Source organism: Rhipicephalus sanguineus, chromosome 10, assembly GCF_013339695.2.
Source record: "Rhipicephalus sanguineus isolate Rsan-2018 chromosome 10, BIME_Rsan_1.4, whole genome shotgun sequence".
In the NCBI taxonomy this organism is placed as follows: Eukaryota; Metazoa; Arthropoda; class Arachnida; order Ixodida; family Ixodidae; genus Rhipicephalus; species Rhipicephalus sanguineus.
The window spans coordinates 145,104,140-145,120,645 of record NC_051185.1 but is presented as its reverse complement, the minus strand read 5'-3'; the positions used below and the strand labels follow the sequence as shown (position 1 = coordinate 145,120,645).

The following is a 16,506-nucleotide window of genomic DNA, read 5'->3' as shown; positions in this document are numbered from 1 at the left end:
GTTAAGCAGCTGGCGTCTTTTCGTTTTGCTTTAGAAACATCTGGCGTTCTTTCGTTTTGCTTTTACAAAACATCTGGCGTCTTTTGTTGGTTTATTTCATCAATCAACGGCGTTTTGAACAAAATTTTTATTGTTTAATCACGCACAGGAGAAATCTCACCAGGCACTACCTTGGAGGTAAAGAATGGCTGCTAATGGGAATGAGAGACAGAAGAAGTCGGCTTTTAGCTAACGCTGCGAATTTTTTATTGTTTAACAACGCACAGGAAAAATCTCCCACCGGCACCACCTTGCAGGTCAAAGCGTAAGACTGGTTACATACTACGCTACGAGGGACGAACGGGTGCCGCTATAAGGAGCTTCGCCCCTAAAATACTACTGGCCACGCCTTGCTGCCGACGTCGCCCTCTACGTTAAGACTTGCCGAGATTGCCAGCGACGGAAGACACCGCCGACTAGGCCAGCGGGACTTCTGCAGCCAATCGAACCACCTCACCGGCCGTTCCAGCAAATCGAGATGGACCTACTGGGGCCGTTCCCGACGTCGACTTCCGGCAACAAGTGGATCGTCGTAGCGACTGACTACCTCACCCGCTACGCCGAGACAAAGGCCTTGCCCAAAGGCAGCGCCGCCGAGGTAGCCAAGTTCTTCGTGGAGAACATCGTCTTGCGTCATGGCGCCCCAGAGGTCCTCATCACAGACAGAGGTACCGCCTTTACTGCGGACTTAACTCAGGCGATCTTCAAATACAGCGAGACGAGCCACCGCCGCACCACCGCCTACCACCCGCAGACCAATGGCCTCACCGAACGTCTAAATAAGACCATCGCCGACATGCTGGCCATGTACGTCGACGTTGAGCACAAGACGTGGGACGCCGTCCTTCCGTACGTGACCTTCGCCTACAACACGGCCGTGCAAGAAACAACGCAGATGACGCCGTACAAGTTGGTCTACGGAAGGACCCCGGCGACGACGCTCGACGCCATGCTACCGAACGTCACCGACGAAGAAAACCTTGACGACGACGCTTACTTACAACGTGCCGAAGAAGCTCGACAGCTCGCCCACCTGCGCATCAAGACCCAGCAGTACACGGACAGCTGTCGCTACAATCTTCGACGACGCTTCGTGGAATACCAGCCCGGCGACTGTGTTTGGGTCTGGACGCCGATGCGCCGACGTGGGCTTAGCGAAAAACTCCTTCGGCGATACTTCGGGCCATACAAGGTTCTTCGACGCCTCGGCGCTCTTGACTACGAGGTCATCCCGGACGGCATTACGAACTCCCAGCGACGCCGCGCACGACCTGAAGTCGTCCATGTCGTGCGCCTTAAGCCGTTTTTCGCGCGTTAGCGAACCTGGGGACTCTACTTTTCCTTTGTTATTGTAATTTATTTATGTATATACTTGTTTTTTCTCACTTCTTTGATCTTTCACAAGCATCGGGACGATGCTTTTTCAGAGGGGGGCAATGCCACGCCCACTTCTTGTTTTAGTTTGAATTATTCGGGTTTGACCAGCTAGGACGTTTATCAATGATCGACGCTGTCCGCAAAGCAGTGTTCGAGAAGCTTCTCGATTGTAGTAGATCGTTTTGTTAAAATTGCGCGCCGCCCCTGAATGTTCTAGCTTTGCCGAGAGATAATGCCGCCACCAGCGATATTGCTGGAAAATTCGATAGCGCCTGTATAAAAGCCGACGCGCTTGGCCGCTTGTCAGTTGATCGACGGTCGACGCTCTGTTCGCCGCTATCAGTTTATTGCTGTAGTTGGAGTTTCATTTTCCCGGCCACAAGTTCAGCCTAATAAAAAGTTTCATCTCGGACGTGCTGACTGCTGCCTTCGTCGATGTCACGGCCACGTGACAATAGATATACAATAGGGTGCATTGTAAGGGTCTTTCACCTATATGCTCTGTTGTTGGAGTAATAGGGCATTGTGTGAACAAAGTAATGAATGTAAAAATAAAATCACCCTAATATATATGCCATATTCCTTATTGCTCAATTCTCAACCTCCACGTGTTGCACTTCAGCACCTGTGCACATAATGGCCCCCTAAAGGATCTCGGCAGTAGTTTCTCTGAAATGGTTTTGAAAGCTGTTATTGGATCAGATTAAGCTAACTGAATCGCATGAGCGTATCCTTTCAAAACAAATAAGGGGGCAGTCCACTCGTTATTTTCTAGCCAGCTACCTTAGCAATTTGGCCTTGAACTTGTGCACTTCCCTTGCAGTTGTGTCCCAAACAGCAGTCAGTGGCCTATCGGTTATCAGTAAAAATTTTCTTTATGAACAGTCTTACAAGTTCAGTAATGCAGCATTGTAATGGATGTATCATTCTGACATATAGTTTATGCATTCAAAACTCTTCAGTTGAAATTCCTAACCAGTTTCTCTATCAGTAATAACCACAATTGCTATGCAACTCCCGGTACCATCATCTGCATGCATGGATTGGTGCATTCTGCAAAGCTTTAATCATGCATCTTATCACTGACCCTGTGATCTCACAAGTCACCTGTGTCCTTCTCTAGACAGTAACAGCTATAAATATGTTGCATAACTTAACCAGTTTTTTTTTCCAAACAGCATGACTTACCTCTATTTGCACAGTCAGTAAGCCTGAACACATAGTACACACTTTTGTAGTTTGACATATTTTATTTTCAATTACAAACAAAACTGTGCAACACTGTATACACCAATACAGCGTTTGTAAACTGATAAGTGAATCTTACACTTTTACAGAAACAAGGTAAAAAAACAACTGCGAAATAGGTGATCAAATAATTCAACAGAACGGTTGTTTTTCTACGCTTTAGGGGTTTCAGGCCTTCTCATCTGGCTAGAATTAATTGATAATGACCTAGCTTGAGTTTCAGCACGCCTATACGTAGAAAAAACTCTAGTTTCTTGCGGAGTGCAAGTCAATACATACATGGAAAATTGCACCACATAAATGGCAGGAGCTACCTAAATGCCTTCAATTATATTAACTTTACTTAAACACAATGATAACAAAGAATTGACTAGAGTAACAAAGAAGTATTGCAAGTAAGTGAGCCTTGATCAGCCTCATATACGTAGCCTTGGAAACAGACGAAGGGCTTGAGGTGTGCTTCCTGCCTGTTTCTGGCACTTAATTTGCAATATATGCGTAGAATACACAGTGAAAAAAATTCTGTGCTATATCATGAGCTGTGTAGTGCACGTAGGTACTATGATTTATCACTAATGTATGACTAAACTAGATACCCTCCATATTAGTAGGCCTGAAGTTTGAGGACGCAGCTTTTCTGTAGGTAGTGGTTAATAAAATTTCAAAACATGGGTATCAGCTGTGCATGAACGACAAGTGAGATGCTAATATAATGCCCTAATAAATAAGACTTTTCATAGTACATGCATCAGAAATAATATGATGACTGTGTATGTTATACTCTGAGGAAAACTACAAAATGAACAATGAATATTTATATATGAACACACACACATACACACACACACACACATACATACAGTTGTTATTGCACATGATGTCTGCCACAGATTCCAATGCTAGTGTACCTGCTACTCAGGTATCCTCAAAAGAAAGAGCATTGAAAAGTACGTGAACATAAAACAAACTTAAATGTCTCTAAAGTTTGTGAAAATTCAGCTAGCCAGCAGCCTTATCTACCCAGCCTAACAATGTAACAAAAACACACAAACGAAATAAAACTGCACAAGAAAGAACATAAGTTGGCGTTGTCCTTGAGCTTGTTGAGAATCTTCAGCAGTTTACTGCTTGCCCAGCAACGTGGTAAACTCTCTTCCTTGAGCAGCAAACTTTGAATTAGTCCCAATGTTTGGGCGAAAGCGGACGGGTAGGTAACATTCTTTATGTAATGTACGGTCAAACACAAGAAAAGTGCCTTTTCCCGCGCGCAGTCATCTTTCAGGGTAACACGCTCGTCCTCAGGACAAAAAATAAGCTTTGCTACCGAGCTCCAAACAATCATGGGCCCTGGCAACCCATGGACATCTGCAAGATACTGAAAAAAAGTAATAAAAACTAATATATGTTTTATGTTCTGCACAGCACATCTTTATACAAAAAGCTAACAATTCAGAGCTAGCGGATGGATGAATGCCAGCACTAAAATATTGCAAGCTTTAGATGCAAAACCTTGCATAAATTGAGATTTTTATGGGCGTGGTTTATGCCACAGTAAATAAAGCAGTTTCAGCAACCCCGATAGACAGCTATAGGTGCCACTGCTTGAAATTTTGCTAATGCATTCAAAGCAGCCACAGGTACAATGTCAGATCTCACAAGTGTATAAGCAAGCGTTTCTTTGTGTTTCGCACGCAATGTTCATATCATATATCTGTTCCATGAAAATTGGTAAAAACAGCAGCCAAATGAGTGTACTGAGACCATAAGTTATGGAAAGCAGAGCCTTGGCTTGCTTCAATAGTAGGCTGAAATGGAGGCCTGAAGCCACCTCCCAATGATGACATATCACAGGTGGTGACAGATGGCATGTGTGTTGGGCATGTCCTTTTGCACTAAACTTGAGTGCGGTAGTGTCAGTTTCTGTTTCTGTTGGGAAATGGAAGTACCACAGGACAATCAAAAAGGCCGGAATGGATTGCCTACATTGACTTACATGATTGCTTATGTGTGTGCGCCTTTGCGCATACAGATGTACTTGAACTATCTTAAACTATTTTAAACAAAGGAATTGACTGGACCCTATTCAATGGCAGAGAAGGAACTCTGCTACAAACAAGGTGGACGTAGTGACAGAGTCCACATTGAAAAAACTAAAGACCATGTCCACACTAGGATACACAGCAGTTCCCAGTCATCATGTAAGGTGTAGAGTGGTGCCACCACCTGCTTATTGAATATTGTCTTTCTTTCATTGAAATTAAAGCTCTTTTGCAAAAAAAACATTCTTGTATTCAAAAGTATTTTGTGTTTGCATATATCATAATTGGGCGTAAAATTACCCTGAATATCTCCTTTCAACGTGGTCTTGACAAACATGTATTTGTCGTCTGGTCAGACATAGAATGGCTTTTTTTTCATATGCTGCGCCAAAAATTGCTGCATAATTGTGACAAAATTGTCGTGCGAAAGAAAATTCTACAATGGAATGAGCTAGCTATAGACCTAATTGTAATTTATCAACTCTCCACCAGAAACAAATATCTAAGTCTGTTGCAGTACCTAAACGCAGATAAATAGTTACATTGTTTACGAACGTTTTACGATAGTCATGCAAGTACAATATTGATTCCGTTTTTGAGCAATATATGAGAGATACATCCGCTTCAGGTGCACAATTGCAGATGCTGCTTGATATCGTTCTTGATTCGCGAACCACATAATAGTGAGCAACAGTGTTTCGCTTTCTGACAGTTAGCGACCTTCATGCATTTCGAAGAAAATGTCCGAGGAAGAGGCTCTTCCGATGCGCCTTTCACAGATCTATAGAGACTCGTTAGGAGCGGTAATTTGTTTCTGACAGCACAACACAAGATTGGGAGCATCGAAATAAACTCACCCAGTCGTGCATGGTTCAAGGGGCAGTGCCCGCAGTAGGAGCACCAGGCAACTTGATGTGGCACGCCTGGTTCCCCTGGCTGGCGGCTGTACGCGAGCAATCTGATGCACTCAGACTGACATCGCACTGACACACTTTGCACTCACACCTGCCATCATAACTGCACGCTCCTCTCTGAATGCCTTTGACGTCGGTCGAGGTGTACATCCCACGTAGCAGGGCCTGATCGGCACTGCCGAAACGTTGAAGCACGCCAAGACGATCGCGGGACCGAATTCTCAACGCAAACAGAGAGACCACACAAGGAACGGGCGCAAAAGAGACGGACACCGCTCGACGCGCATGGGAGAGAGAACTGTAGGGGGGGATAAGTCAGAGCGTGAGGAGGGAGAGAACGTGATCAAAGGTGAAAACTTCCTTGGCACGTTGAGTTCGTAGACGTCGCGGGCGTTGTTTGCTTGATAATTTTGCGTATTCACGCGTAAACAGATAGAAAGGCACGTCTACAATACGAACTTGTATACTTTAAACAAAAACGGTGCGAGGCGAACGAAGCAGCAGAGGCGACTGACGTAACTCGGCACGCCCGCTGCGTTTCCCACGCACGTGCATCGCACGAAATCAGATACGATTGCCTAGGTCAGGGAGGCGCTGGCTGTATTGGCTGTATCTCGAGTTACCGGCCGCATCCGGCACCAACACAGGAAACACTACACGACGTCAACGTGGTCTTCGAGCCTTGAGCACGCTCGCTCGGCGCTCTTTCGCTTCTCGCCGCGGCGCCGATCTCAATTTTCCGCATAAACAAGGGCCCTGTATAAGCGTTGCGTCCGCTCGAGAAATTTTCGCGTCAATAAACCCCGGGCTCCATATAAGCGTTGCGTCCGCTCGCGGCCGCATATAGCGGGCCCAGCCCGTCACCGCAGAATTTGTCACGCTTAATGGCGATTGAAGGGCCGCTTATATGGAGTACCTTCAGGTGGAATAAAAATGGGCCGTTTATGTACCGGACGTTATACGGGACTTGAATAAGAGTGTGTAGGCACAAATCGGTCGGCCGCGACGTCACGTTCACGCAGCGGGTACCATTGGCTAAAGGGGGGTCCTCTATGATATAAAACTTTGAGCGCAAATAAGTGACGCAGGACGAAGAAGGGTAACACACACCAGAAGCACTCACTCAAAACTGATTCTTTATTAGACGACAGAACCTACATATATACATAAAAACAGCGCATCGCGCATGTCACACGGAGGTATAAGGCATACACACAAGACGCGTTTTCAGTGTCGGTTAATAAAACTGAACGTTGAAAAGCCGCACTGCTCTTGACTTGTAGCCGAAGATAGGCTTAACGCTTAGTGGGTATGTATTTGCTTTTGTTTGAATGATACATGCTGCAATAAAGAGAAATAAAAGTGACATCCCTAGTGTTCAAGGCACTCAATTTTGAACCAGGAAGACCCAGGTCCAAACCCCGGCACCGGAAAGAAAATTTGTTTAGTTTTAATTACTTGGGGCGCGCCAGATGTGGGTGAGGGAAGTTTTGTGGGTGAGGAGTGTTTTTTGGAACACCAACATCACCAGCATCACAGGTCACTGAATACAAGCATCGCGTGAAGAAATGCTGGAGTGGAAGCACTCGCAACGCATTACCGTGAAAGTGAAGACATGGTTTGCCCCTGGTTTATCTCGGAAACATGATGTTTTCCGTGTGGTCTCCGCTTAGAGCCAAAGTGTCTGTGCTCTGTTATTGTAAGAGCCAGGCTAATTATGAAAGAAGAGATCGTTGTTCCCGACGAAAATAACATAACAAGATCAGTTTCGATGACTTAACCTCCAATAAAATTTGCCTAGATTAGGCTTCCGAAAGAAAATTTTAACACAAGGGTACACGTTAAGTACTGTCTCTCTAAAAAAAACCGGATTAAACTGGTAGGGCTTGTGAGACAAACGCTGCTTTTTCTTGGCTGCCTGCTGACGTTTTATCTTGCCACTGTTAAGATGGCGTATACTTGGCTTCATTTTGGAGGCATAAGTTCCACGGCAGCAATATTTTTTTTAAATTCCGTGGTTTAGTGTAGCCATGCGTGTAGCGATACCGCGACACCACCAGTCTTGGAGGCATTGCGTCACTAAGGAGTACCTGAGGTACATGTGAATACTATGACCAATATCCACAATGTTTCCGCAGCTACCCTTCTTCACAAAGAAGAAAAAATGCGATCAAAAATGCGTTAGGCAATGAAGTGCAATATGTCCATTATTGCTTAGTGCATGCTTTGATGAAGTACACAAACGAGTAAATTGTAAAGGAGGAATGATGATTAACCCCGATACCAGCCATAAACTTTTCGTTTGAGTACGCACTCATCAGCAATGATGGCGATGAATTACACAAAATGATTGAAGACCTTAATTTAGAAGGTTCTAAAGGGGGGTTGACGAGAAACGTGAAGAAGAGGAAGATAATTTTTACGGACCTGGTGAGAGAACGAGAGTTCATGAACGGAGACCGGGCTCTATATTAAGTACAAGACGATGTACGTTAATGTCAGTATACGGGAGCATTCTCATGCAAACGAAATGCACCGAAGAATATGAACGGGCCGGAGTGCATACGTGAAACATTCCGAAATCATAGCGGTGTGTAACCGTGGTCTTTAATATGAAAGCGTATGGTCGTTGCATTCTACCATTAATAACATACGAGGCAGAAATTTAAACAATAACAAACTCGTAGCGAAGAACCACGCCGCGTCCGATGGAACAAAAACGCCCAACGTAACATCCAAAGACAGGAAGAGAACAGAGTGGATCAGCGAATAAGCAGCAGTAGTCGATATCTCTGTTGCCTTTAGGGGAGAGAATGTGGATCTGGGTGGTTCACGTGATGCTTAGGACAGACAACCTATGGGCGGTGAGAGTTACGTAATAGATAGTAAGGTATGAAACACGCAGCTGACGATGCCAAATAAGGTGGTGTGGTGAACTTGAAAAGATCTCAGGCATGAGATAGGATGAGCTCGCACACTAGAGGGTAAATGGGAGGTCATTGGCAGAAGCCTTCGCTCTGCAGGGGACAGAGAATATACTGATAAGAACGATGTTGTGACGTTGTCTTCGGAACCTCATCGGACGGTCGATTGCTGTGAACAGATTTGAGGTAAGAAAAGAAATGCTGCACGCATGTAACATAAACTTTGACACCTTCCAGGTCAGAAACTAAGGGAGGCCAAGAGAACGAATCGGCTGGACGCGTCACCGAGAAAGAGCAGCAAGGTTCCGACAAGGTCCGTATTTTCAGAGCTACGTTACAGTCTCAAAAGTCGCACGGTCGCTTATGCATTCGCCTTAGACGACTTGAAGGCGAAAAGCGTCTTCGTGTTCTTCTCAGTCGAGCGCCTCACGTGAGCTTTAGCACTGCATATCACAAGATATGCGTTTTTTCACACAAGACTGAATATTGTGATTGCGATAGCAATTATATAGACACTTTCGGCTGGTTTTTGCCGTTACCATCGCCGTCATGTCCCGGATATGTATATGTATGTATATATAAATAAAAGGCACAAAGAAAAGTGAGAAAAAAAATCCGAAACGCGCCAACAGGATACGAACCTGCAACCCCTCGCTCTGCAGCGCACCGCGTTAGACAACTTGACCACGTTCCACTCGTTCTCACTACCCTCAAGCTTTTTATATGTGCCATTTACCGCTGGCGGTACACAGAGCTCGGAGGTACTTCAGAGTGTGCAGTATCACCTGCTTAATTGCCCGACGGGCGCACTTTCAAGCACCGCTCCTATACAAAAAAAAAAAGATCTTGCTTCAGCTTGAAAGCTACCCTAGAGACGCGAACTGAAGAGTGGCTTATTTTTGCACCCACTTGTGATGCGCAACGCCGGTTAAACATTTCGTCGAATGCCACCGCGCGACAGGAGACGCGGAGATGTCACTCCCACGCGCCGCAAATTGAAAATATATATCTGAGAGCATTGGGTTGTAGCGCACTGCTCAAACACAAATAAGTAACAACTGCGGCAGTTGTTAGTTCGCGCTTCTCCTGTGTACACCTGTGCGTTCTTTTCGAGCGTTCTCCTTGTGTTTGAGAGCAGCGCGCGGCAAGTGTCGAGCTGTGACCGTTGTTAGCTCGCGCTCGTCCTGTGTGTGTTCTTTTCGTGCGTCCATTGCGCTTGAGCGGCCCGCTGCAAGTGTCGAGCCGCTTGCCGTTCTTCGCGTGACATGTCGAATTGTTGCTATCGCATTCTTTGCTTCGCCCTTGTGGCGAAACTGTTGCTCTTTTGTGTGCTTGAAAACCATAGTAATGTTCACCCAATCTTTTTATCTAGGCCTATCGTACCTAAAAAAGTATTCGGATTTCCTACTTCACCTAAAAAAATTGCTGTTAAATCTAGACGTCCGCAGAAAAGGCAACATTGAAACCGTAGCAACATTATTCCAAATTTCCGAGTGACGCCATTTTTTTTACACGAGTAAAATCTGAGCGCGTCGGCATCTGAACACGTCGTAGTTATTGCAATACGTTTTATTTGTACCGCATTAATTACCAGTTTTAAATCTACAAAAATACGCATGGAGCCGAAAGAACGATGTTTAGGTAAATCAACGTTCAGCCGCTTTTTTTTTACCTAAAGGCGCGGGCGTTGCCCGCCAAATCGATAAGCGCCGCGTTATGGAACACAGCGGCGAAATGAGCGAGAATACGCATACGCGCAATGAACAGTCCGCTTTCTATGCCAGACTTTTTGTGCCAGGCTGTTATGCTAAACGGACCCAAGCCCACCTGATTTTCGTTCTGTTTTTTGATTGCAGTGCAGGTATATTTCTTTGCCTCAGGATAATAGTGCTGTGTGAAGCACAGGAAAAAGAGAAAAAATTTTGGAATACGCACGCACTGTATGCCGGATGTTTCAAGAAATGTGTCTAAAATCCTCAAAAATCAGAAAAATGTGATATTTTCTCGCAGTCTTCCCAAACGCTTTTTATGTGGCAGCAGGCATCTTAAGATTGTTAAGGACTTCATTAGGGACAGTAATTAAGCAGGTTAGATTATTTGACTCTTTAATTAGTGGAGTAAGGCGGTTATGTAAAATGGGAGAATTGAAGTTCTTTATGCGAAGAACCAATTGCAGCTTTGAGACATAGAAAAAGCGGCCACTTGTAATTATTCTGGCGTAAGAAAGTTCAACCAAATTCAACGGCGAAACGGAAACCGAAGCACCGATGAGCGCAACAAGCAGGCGACCAGAATGACGTCACTATTCAAGACAACGATTACAGAGGTGTAGGGAGCTCACTCATTCTGGACGTTTCAGAACAATATGGCAGTGGCGCTCTTTCGCATTTTGGTTTCGGTTTCGCCACTGAATTCAGGTGAATTTCATTACTTCGCAATTATTACTATACTGCGCGACAACCTTTCTTGATAGCACTGTGGAAGCTACGGAACCGAAGCGCATGCCTGCTACCGCGCCAAAAAATAGTACTTAAGTTTACTGATAATTTTCTGATTTGCCTTGCTGAAATAAATGCTGCTTTATTTTATGATGAGACTCAAACAGTTGTTGCAAGTCGTAGGTAACATACAGTTATTGATCACGTAGTAAGAATGCCTTCCTTTCTTTCCATTTTCTTAGAGAGCACCACCTTTTCAGCACAATCCCTGTTTTCCAATATAAATATGGCTTCCAAGACATAGTGTGCGGCCGCAGCAACATAGGTATTACCAACACCAGACGCGGCAAGCTTATATGTAGTGCTCATACTTGTTCGTTATGATGACGAACGCACGCACGTTTCACGAACCCTAGAAGGGGTTCTTGACGGTCCTCACGTAGATGGCGGCGAGCGCAATGTCTTTCTTATTGTGACTGATGTGCGCAACGCACACCTCGCCGATTCCGCTGCTTGTCTGTGTGTGTTCGATGTTTGGCGGCCGGCGAAGTGGAATGCGACCTACGTTGGAGTTGCGCGTCGCCGTGTTATAGCCGCCGCACCTGCAATGAAGCCGCTTGCTGTGGACGACACATCGGAATCCCGTGATTGCAGTGTGCTCATCGTTCCAGGTTCCAGAAAGAGCTAACACGCCAATTTCTGTGAGCAGAGCGTGTTTTTCGAGGTCATGGACGTGCGCGTGGACAGACTGTACGTTGAGAGCGGCGAGCGTGTGGTGATTGTTGTGGTTGTGGCACCGAATGAAGGTGGTAGTCCTGTCCAAAACAATGTCTAGAGGCCTGTTGCTAGCACTGACCTCCATTAAAAAGGCTGGACGGCGCATCCCCGCTCTGCGAGGCGGGCGCTTGTGAAGCCACCGGAAGGTCCCCTGTTTTGTCCCGGAAGCTGGCGTCTTCTGTCTGTTTCAGTCGCGCAATTCAAATATTCTCGGGTGGCAGCTGTTGTTATGATCGCTTTTCTTTTTTATTTTTTCAAACTCTGCGATTACGCCTCACTTGAGACGCCGACGAACGCTACACGAAATATGACAGACGCCGTGCCGACACCGTCCGAATATGGCGGAGTGCTGCAACGAACAAAATGCGTAAAAAGTAATGCAACTTTGAGATACTTACGCGTGAAATGTCTTCCCTGGCGACTTTTCCGGTCCATTCGTACAGTTTACTGCGCCACAGGCAGGTATTTCTTTAAAAAAAGAAGAGAAAAGTTCTCTTCTGGGACAAAAACGGCGGCTTCCGGTGGCTTCACGCCCGCGTGCTCGATGCGCCATCCAGCTCCTCCTAATGGAGATCAGTGGTTGCTAGCCGGGTCGTGTCGTCGACGGACTGTGTCTATACAGCTGGCGCCATGCCAGAACCTGAAGTCACTTTTTGCGTTGGCGATGTATAGGCCGTCGAGGCTCGTAGCCCTGGAAAGTGCTACGTAGACTAACTTAAGTGGATGGCGCTTATCGTATCCGAAGACTGCCTCGGCAGATGTGACCCTTTGTGACCTAAATATAGTTATCCTGGCGGACCACGTAGACGAGTGGATGGCAGTCTAGCGTTATTCAGGGGTGTTGTGTCTTCAGGTTTCTGAGTTGCCTTGCGTGTCAATGTGTATGTTCGCCGTTAGTCTGTTGATTGAGACTGAATCACCTGTGGCACATACCTGAATAACATGAACTGCGGTATGCGGGAATGTGCCACGCGTGATTGACGGAAAAGGATCGCACGACGTACGTGACAGGCGCTTTGAGTTATTCATGTCATGACCAGTGAATCGTGTTCGTCATACACTGATCCCCTGCTATGTCAATATTGGTATATTACAAGTAGGGGTGTGGAATAGTGAAAGTTCACGAATCGAATTCGAATCGAATGGTGCCGAATAGTGGCCAAAAATATCGAATATCGAATCGAATAGTATGTTTACACGAAGTGTGTACCGCCGGCAACGGCAACAGAAAGGGAAAAACAGGGACGCTACGGCGTGCCGACAGTTTTATTACGCACTTGTTCGGGAGTGGCATTTGTTTCAGCTTCTATGGGGGCGCGCAAGCATGTTGACAAAAGAGCCGCCATTCCAGTCAGCAACCTAACCTCCGAACGACAAACAGGGGGGCTATGGTAGCTTCTTTTTTTTTCCCATGGTCGCGCAAGGCAATACTGCTCATCTGACAACGGTAATGTTGTGCTTCATCGCCATGGGCGCTCCGGCCCCAAAAATCTTCGGGCGCCCATTCACAGCAGCTTTTTAACTGCGTGCCGAAATGATGGGCGATTCTGAACGAGTGGTTCGGTGCGGCAGTAGCGACTGCCCAGCGTGAACAAACTTTTACATGCAAAGCCAATGACTAAGGGTTTCGCAGGCCAAAGTCAGGACGCTTTGCGGCGCTTGCGGCACACACGGCCGAACTACGCAAGAAGTCCGTGCCTTCGTTTCGGGAACGAGGTTGTGAAGGGATTGACAGTTTTCTCATGCGTCTTTCTGCGAGCGCAAATCACATAATCTCCGTTAAGATCAGCATGCGCTCGCTTTTGAACCAGGATGTTGGTGAAAGTTTTAACAAAAGGCCTACTGTAACGACGTTAGCGTTGGTTTTAGTCACCCCACTCTAACCAAGTTGCACCACTGGCCTTTGTCGCGTTTTAGATATTCGTCCTGTCAAATTGTTCGAAACTTCGAATACTAGCTTTTCGAAAGTCGAACTGAACTAATCGATTAGGTACTATTTCGAAAGCCGAATCGAATTATTCGATTAGGTTCTATTTGATTCGAATTCGAAATTCCAATATTCGCACACCCCTAATTACAAGCTATGGAGACGACCAGGAGAGCGCCCAGACGTAGGCGTCTAGATAGATAGATAGATAGATAGATAGATAGATAGATAGATAGATAGATAGATAGATAGATAGATAGATAGATAGATAGATAGATAGATAGATAGATAGATAGATAGATAGATAGAACGGCGAAAGTGTCTTAATTTCGCTAAGAAAACCTTCGCATTTATTATGGCCTTTCCCTGACTTTTGACGATTTTGGACACCTTTCTTGAAACAGCCTGCATAATCAGCGTATGCATATCGCACCCCATCCATACCAAGCGCGACCACTTGAATTTTTCTTTATACGTTGAAGGCCGCATGCAGAGAAAAGGAAAGAAAAAAGATGACGATAACGGTGCTCAAAAGAAGCGGGGTGGTGTTCGGGTCCAGAAACAGCCTAGCAGAAGACAGCTGCACACAAGTGCTCATCACTCGCACGCGTGAGCTCTCGTTCATTTCTCCGCTGCGCTTCGTTGTACGGTGCTCATCGACTCGGCGGTCGACGCCTCCGCACTCAGGTTAGAAAACTGGGTGGCTGTACTGCTCATCATTCCCATGCTGGCTGAAGGGCCATGCATTGCAGCTCCCATGGACACTAGCGCCAGCTTTTCCTCTGGTGTACGAAGTGAGAAGCTGCGTCTGTTCGCACGTTGCCTTACAGACGCGTAGTGCGCCCTTCGCTGATTTGCTAAAGGAGGAATTATGGCGTGGTAGGCAATTAAGAACTGCATTTGAAGCAGGCGTTCTAGGATAGTTTGAAACGGCCAATGTTACGTGCACAGTCGTTGGTTTCCTTACGGCACGGTTGAGGCATGCACCGAGGGCCGAAGCAAGGCTAGCAATTGAGAAGGCGATGCTGACGTGGCCCGTTCACGCTATCGCCTTCTAGTCTTAAAGGCGAATCTCAAGCGTCCTCCAAATTTTTACTTGATATTTTTGCATTATTCTTCTAGCTGCAGGTCTCGCGAAGCATCGTCAGGTCTCGCCAAATCTCGAAGACGCCGATGGGCTATTCTCGTGTTTCATGAGGTATCGAAGGCTTTCGCATTGAAAAAATTACGTGTTCTCTACTGTTGGAGAGCCGTCCCTCAGACGGAAGCGATATGACCTAGAACAACTGTCAACTTATTTCCCGTACAAGTCAAGCGACCACCGCTCACTGCTTGCATGCAAACATAAAGAACCTGCGCAGTCGTTCAAGCTGTGCTCACATCCTGTACGAAAACATTTCTGTAACCTTGCGACAACCGTAAAGTGCTTCAACGGTCAAAAAAGTATTTTGTTCGCACTTCATGGTTGTTAACCCCATAAAGTGTTTCAACCAAGTGTGTAAGGGAAACAATCTGCTCAGCGTTTCGTCAGCTTGCTTTCGCTCGCCATGTGCTCGCCATTTATCATTATCGTGTGCATATTGGCAGGGCGCATTCGTCGTCGAACTTTGAGACAAGGCTGTCACTCTGCCCAAGGAGGAAAATAAAAAAAACATCAGGAACTCTACAGAAGAAAGGGTCGCCGAAGGGAGCGGACGCATCTCACGTCGGCTCCGTCTTCCAAGAACGATTTCCCAGTGATTTTCGGTTATTCACCCTATGAAGTTTACACCAACGCATGCGAAAAGTCACCAGGATTCTACTGACACCACAATTCAAGGTGGGAAACGACTTTTTTGCCGAATTCGAGAGGTTTTTGACCCGCGCTCGACCGGCTCGGCGCAACGCTAGCCAGCCACCCGAGTAGACGCGCCGAGCGCTTTCTCTGACGCGGGCGCCCGCTTCGCCCATCAACGATGGAAGTCCAAGTGAACGGGGAGGATATCTCCCCCGAAGAGTTTCTGGAGGGCGCCGGTTGGTGCACCATCGGATCCAAGACCCAAGCTAACCGCGCGAACGCGTAGAGCAACAACCAGACCGGAGCCCACTCCCGCACCGGCGAGGGAGCGGACGGCAACCGACAGCGTTCACGTCAACAACAGCGTAACGTCAGGCAGCAAGTTATCAGGAACAGCAAAATGCCACTACTCCCACGAAGCGATTTCAAGATCGTGGTACGACCCCGAGGAGGCCTCGACGTGGCCACCACCGGAACCGTGCGCCTCGCATCGGCCATTTACCGGGCGGCCAACGTACCTGCGCATGAAGCTGGAGAGGACACGGTGTGCTCCAACAACCACCAAAACATCATAGTCGTGAGTACACCCCACGCTACTCACGCCGCTAAGTACAGACAGTTGCAAGCCATCACCGTCGGCGACCGCCGCCACGAGATCAGTGCCTACGAGACGGCCCCCGACTACACAGTGAAGGGAATAATCAAGGGCATCCCGTTGGAGGAGGACGCCATGTCAATTCACTCCAACATCGTTCACGCACGCAACCCTCAAGCCCTGGCAGCCAAACGGCTCAGTAACACCACGACCGTCGTAGTGGCATTTGAAGGACCGCGAGTGCCCACCTACGTCAGGTACGGCGGCGCCCTTCTTCGCTGCGTCCTGTATCGCAAGCAAATCGATATGTGTCACTGCTGTGGAAGACTTGGTCACCGCATGGACGTGTGCCCAAACCCTCAGGACAAAGTGTGCCGTGGTTGTGACGCCCCTAACCCAGGCCCCGACCACCAGTGCTCCCCCCGATGCAAGCTGTGCGGGGGCACACACA

At 46.9% G+C, this 16,506-nt stretch overlaps 1 protein-coding gene across 1 annotated transcript in view; it reads left to right on the top strand.

Moving 5' to 3' along the window:
- LOC119372544 (ATP-binding cassette sub-family C member 3) overlaps window positions 1-16,506 on the top strand; it is a 172,193-nt gene that overhangs the window by 99,823 nt on the left and 55,864 nt on the right. Inside the window, exon 18 of the mRNA XM_037643025.2 lies at window positions 8,779-8,854. Coding sequence (XP_037498953.1) covers window positions 8,779-8,854 — 76 coding nt within the window. The remainder of the gene's footprint in view (window positions 1-8,778; window positions 8,855-16,506) is intronic.